The 4,934-nt window shown below is 36.8% G+C and overlaps 1 protein-coding gene across 1 annotated transcript; it reads left to right on the top strand.

Annotated features, from left to right (window-relative positions):
- Positions 1-785: 785 nt before the first annotated feature.
- LOC307032374 (gastrotropin-like) lies at positions 786-1,865 on the top strand. Its single transcript, XM_079670287.1, has 4 exons — positions 786-922; positions 1,018-1,178; positions 1,303-1,392; positions 1,549-1,865. The coding sequence occupies exons 1-4, from the start codon at positions 856-858 to the stop codon at positions 1,606-1,608; spliced, it is 378 nt and encodes a 125-aa protein (XP_079526413.1). The 5' UTR covers positions 786-855; the 3' UTR covers positions 1,609-1,865.
- The last annotated feature ends 3,069 nt before the right edge of the window (positions 1,866-4,934 follow it).

Here is a 4,934-nt window from a genome sequence, read left to right as displayed (position 1 = left end):
AACGACCTAGACTAAAGTAGTGCCTCCCGTGAGTTTATCACCCGGCTGGCGGCTGTTGAAGTACAAAGAGGAAGACACTTAGGTGCGTTCATATGCTGTCGGAAATATAACAATCATTTCAGTCCTGTCGATCAAAGTGCTACACAAGCTAAGTCTGTCTGTCTGTCTGTCATGTTTTTATATGTAAGATTATACAGCTGTTAAAAGATGGTAATCTGACTGCCATTGTTCAAGTCAAACAAAATAAGTATTCTGAATGCGGGCTATAATTAGAAAAATAACAGTTAAATAAGGGCACAGCATTTTCACATAGGCTACACATGTTCAATTCAGTGGCTCTCCTGAAAGTAGCATTTCAAAACAAGTCATTGACATACATTTTATCAGCTCTATGAAATCGTTTTTTACTTTTATATTTGACATTGTAGAGACCAACAATGAAAGGAATAATCAGCGGAGAAGGAAAATAATCACTATTTGCATGCAGATCTGTGTAATATTGACGGATAACTCACTTCAATTTATAAAGACTCATTCTCATATAGGCCTATAGTTGTCAAAAATTGCTGATCCCTAATTAAAGAAACCAACAAAACATACCACTATTTAAAGGATATTGATAACCAGTTTTGTACAGAGCATTTTATTGCAACATACCCTACATGCTCAAACTTGCAAAGTTCTGGATAACTGGGAGCCGGAAGAGAAAACTGCCTCAACTCTTCACACACACAGGGGGCGGACGCAGTAAAGTATATGAGAGAAGAAGTGGGTATTGCAACACTTCACAAATACAGGACACTCATTTTTGTCTTATAAACTCCTTCCTCACTTTGTCTCTATCCTTTCACCATCATGGCATTCGCTGGGAAATATGAGTCAGAGAATCAAGAAAACTATGAGGAATTTCTAGAAGCCCTTGGTATGAGATTGTCTTTCATGATACATCATTCATAAATTGATTTATGGTCATGTATGTAATCTTCAGCATTTGGAATTTCCCCTGCGCTCTCACAGGTCTTCTCAGTGCCAAGACAGACCACAACGTGGTAACGGAGGTGCTTCAGGATGGGCACAACTTCACCTGGACACAAAGCATTCCCAACTGGGCCTGGTCCAATAAGTTCACCATCGGTCAGGAATGTGAGCTGGTGACAATGAAGGGTGACAAATTCAAGGTGAGCTATTAACTCAGGCACTAGAGAACATGATCCTTTAACTGCAAATGTGCCACATATTCACTACTTGTCTTGATCTTTCATGTGAGGAAGTTTATTGGAGATTTTCCCCTGTGCCCTGTAGGCTACTGTCCTTCTGGATGGCGGAAAGATTTCAGCTCAGTTTCCTCAGTACCAATTCACAGCAGAGATCATTGAGGATAAGCTGGTTATGGTAAGAGAAGTGAACACTTCAGTTGTGTTCAAGCAATCAAACCCTGCACCTTAATACTCATTGAGACTAATTCTTTCAGATGTTTTTTAACAAGATGAATAGAAATTGTTATATTTTCATCACAAATCATCTCTTTCTTTTGCACATGTCCTCCAGAGTTGCATAACTTCAGGAGAGAAGGGCGTGGATTTCAAAAGAATTAGCAAGAGGATGTAATGCTGCGGGACTCAACATGCTTCAATAGAAAAGAGGCTCCCTCGGCGACAAATAACATATCATGAAAATGCTTGAATTACTGAAGCAGAAAGAATAAAATAACCATCTGCAGCGAGGAACAAGTGGGACATCTTTTGACTTCAATGAACTTTGTTTGGTTGTTCTCGTTTCATATATCTATGAAGAAAATTGGTAAATATATATTGTATTTCTACTAGGGTCCATGTTTGATCCAATAAAACTGAAATCAAATCAAACATTTCTCTTCCAGGCAATCTTTTTATTTTATTTCACTTGGTTTACACCATTGATGCTGTGGTAATGAACTCTGACATAGAGGATGTTTTCTTGTGCACATAATGTAAATAAAAACACAAGCTGAATACCATTTAAAGATAGATAAATCAGGATATATGTATACGCCTATCGTTGGCATTATAGTTATTTGAAGTTTGAATCCATGGAAACAAACGATATTTAAATGTGATGCAGACACACCCAGCTACGTGTGCTGGTAATACATGTGTCATCCTCCAGACATTTGTTCTAATTTAATAATTAGAGTTACTAAAGTCTGGTTCAAGTACCAACAGGTTGAAACAGTGCTTGAATTTTAAAACACAATAGTTTAAAAATAAATAAAAAACAGTATTCCTGGTTTTATAAAGAACTTCAACATTCCTATCATTATTCCTATTTATGTATTCACCGTATGGTTTCCTTGTTTCAAATGCACATTTATCCTTTTGCTTGCAAATGGATCTTTTTTTAATTGAAGAAATTATCTGCTGGGGATGTCAGTGCTGTGTCTGCATTACTGCACCAAACAAATGAACCGCTGCAGTTTCAGGAGCGCCGTGCCTCCGCTCGGCTCAGGTGGTCGGATATATTCTAATAGATATATTTGATTAGTGTGAAAGGTGCCTGAGGAGGTGTTTGGTTTCAGAGACACAATATCACAAACACCTGTGCATACTAATACGATGAAACAACTGAGACAGAGTTTATTGAGACACAGGTGTTCATTTAACTTTGTTTCCATCTTTTTTGAGTTGTTGCACTGAATTGCAAACATTGTGGTGTATTGTAAGGTATTGATTTCAAATGAAACACAGCCTATTCCATACCCTCTTAATCATCACATCTCCAATTTTCTTCAGAGTCAGTGATTGTAATGAAGAAATGTTATATCATTTCATTAAGAATACTGCATGCATGTATGTGAAATGGCAGTTCAGCCTGATAATCAAATGTGACTGATTAGCTGAGAAACCCACAATCAAGTCAATGTGAACAAAATACCTAAAGTAAAATGTTGATTAATGTTGCATTAATATCAATATTTTTGCTCTGCTTTCAATTGAAAATGTAAATGTTTGTTTTTTAAAATACTAGCTAACTGTTTCTACTTCCCCTTTCTTTTACAATTAAAGCTGTGGTCTGGACAATATTGGAGAATGGTGCTCAGAGAACAACCTACTACTAAAAGTTAGAAGATACCCCCTTGTCTTGCATCAATGGAGTTAATGTGGAGCAAAGTAACAGTTTTAAGTTCCTGGAAATCAGCATCACAAACAACCTTAAATGGTCATCATCGCACATCTTCATCCTGGTAAAAACACATGACGAGGCAAAATCCTCCTGCCAAGGCTTTGTTAACTTTTACAGAGCCTGCGGACAGGGAACATTAGGAACTGGCCTGGGATCTGCACGGTCAAGCACAGAAGGGCTCTGAAATCACCATTGATAGCAAGCTATATGTAGCCCCCATGATGAGGAGGGGGATGCTTGAGAAGAGCCCAAAGGGTATTCAAGAACAATCCACCTTCTCCATCACCAGACTATAGAGCTGCTTAGTTTGCATGGTTTTCATTATGTAGCAACATTGTACTACCACTACAACCATGTTTTGTACAATGAAAGAAAATCACCTTGAGCTTTTTGTCAAGGCCAGTTCTTCCTGAAATAGCCAAAGTGCAGAGGTACTCTGAGTTTCACTAACATAAAGCCAGGCCAAAATACCTACATTCTTAAAATCTTTCTTTTAAATTAAACAAACAGCACTGGATCTAAATTGTCTACACTGATCCCATTAATAAACGTCTTCTCTGAACTGCATTAGAGATAATATTTCACAAGGAGCAACAACACCTCAACAAGGACACCTTCAGCTGCCATTAATATAAAGCTGCTGATACTGAAATTAAATCATGAACAAATTAATGATCTATATATTACTAAAACGTAGACGAGGATTGCTTTCCAAAGGGCTGTTGTTAGTGAAGGAAGAGCTGCACTTTCCCATTGTCACCACCGCGAGGCGCCCTCATACCTCAATGAAACATCACAGGGAGTATGCCTCTCACTTTCATTGCATGGGGTTTATGGGTAAATTCACATCTGTAAAGATGTCATTTGTTTTTGATGGTGTTCAAAAACAATAACTTTTTTCGGTTCTACCAGAATTTCAGTTCCAAATCCAAATGTGTTCAGCAGTGAGCCGTTTGCTTCTTTTAATGGATAAATGAGGGAGTATATAGTTCTCAATTGATTCCCTTTTGTTGTGTGAAAGCAGTAACACATTGTTCCCTCTAAAACAGATAGTCTTGTTCACATTCACCCCCTTGTCCAAACAATTTGACATGCTATGAAACTCACTATGAAAAATAAAACGTGCTCATACTTGCAGCTGTTATAAGGCAAACATATATCCTACTTATGGTATCATCACAAGTTCCTGTTATGGAGATTTTAATGATTTTGACATCACACATCAAAAGAAGGGAAGATAGCTCTTTCTGATCACATGTACTATGGGGCATGACATCACATTTGTATTATACATACTGACAATTTGCAAAGCTTAAATTCAGTGAATTGCTTTTTCTTTAGTAAAATGTTTGTTTTTATTATTGGAACTCATTGAATGATGATTTCCATAATAACGACTTTTCTTGCACACATTTTAAATACCTGAAAACATTTGATTTTTTATTAATAAAGTAATGAGTAAGGTATTGTTACCCCTATATTTATTGGTCTATTTGGACTCGTATATATTTTCTTTAGTACCTTTACAGTTTAATGAAGCATCACAGACAAATGTAATTTGTGTAGATGGTAAATGTAAGTAAATTATTTTTTAAATGTGGCTGTTTTAACCTGTAATAGTTGTGTGTTGATTTCCGTTAACACAAATGAATTAATACAAATGTGCATTGGCATGAACCTAAAAACGTTGATTTACTAATCATTGAGATTAGCCACCAGTTTATGGCGCTGACATACTCAGTCCAGGTGTTGATAAGGCTGATTAAATGTAAAAA

This window comes from Notothenia rossii (genome assembly GCF_949606895.1).
Source record: "Notothenia rossii genome assembly, chromosome: 3".
NCBI lineage: Eukaryota > Metazoa > Chordata > Actinopteri > Perciformes > Nototheniidae > Notothenia > Notothenia rossii.
This window is presented reverse-complemented; position numbering and strand designations above follow the sequence as displayed.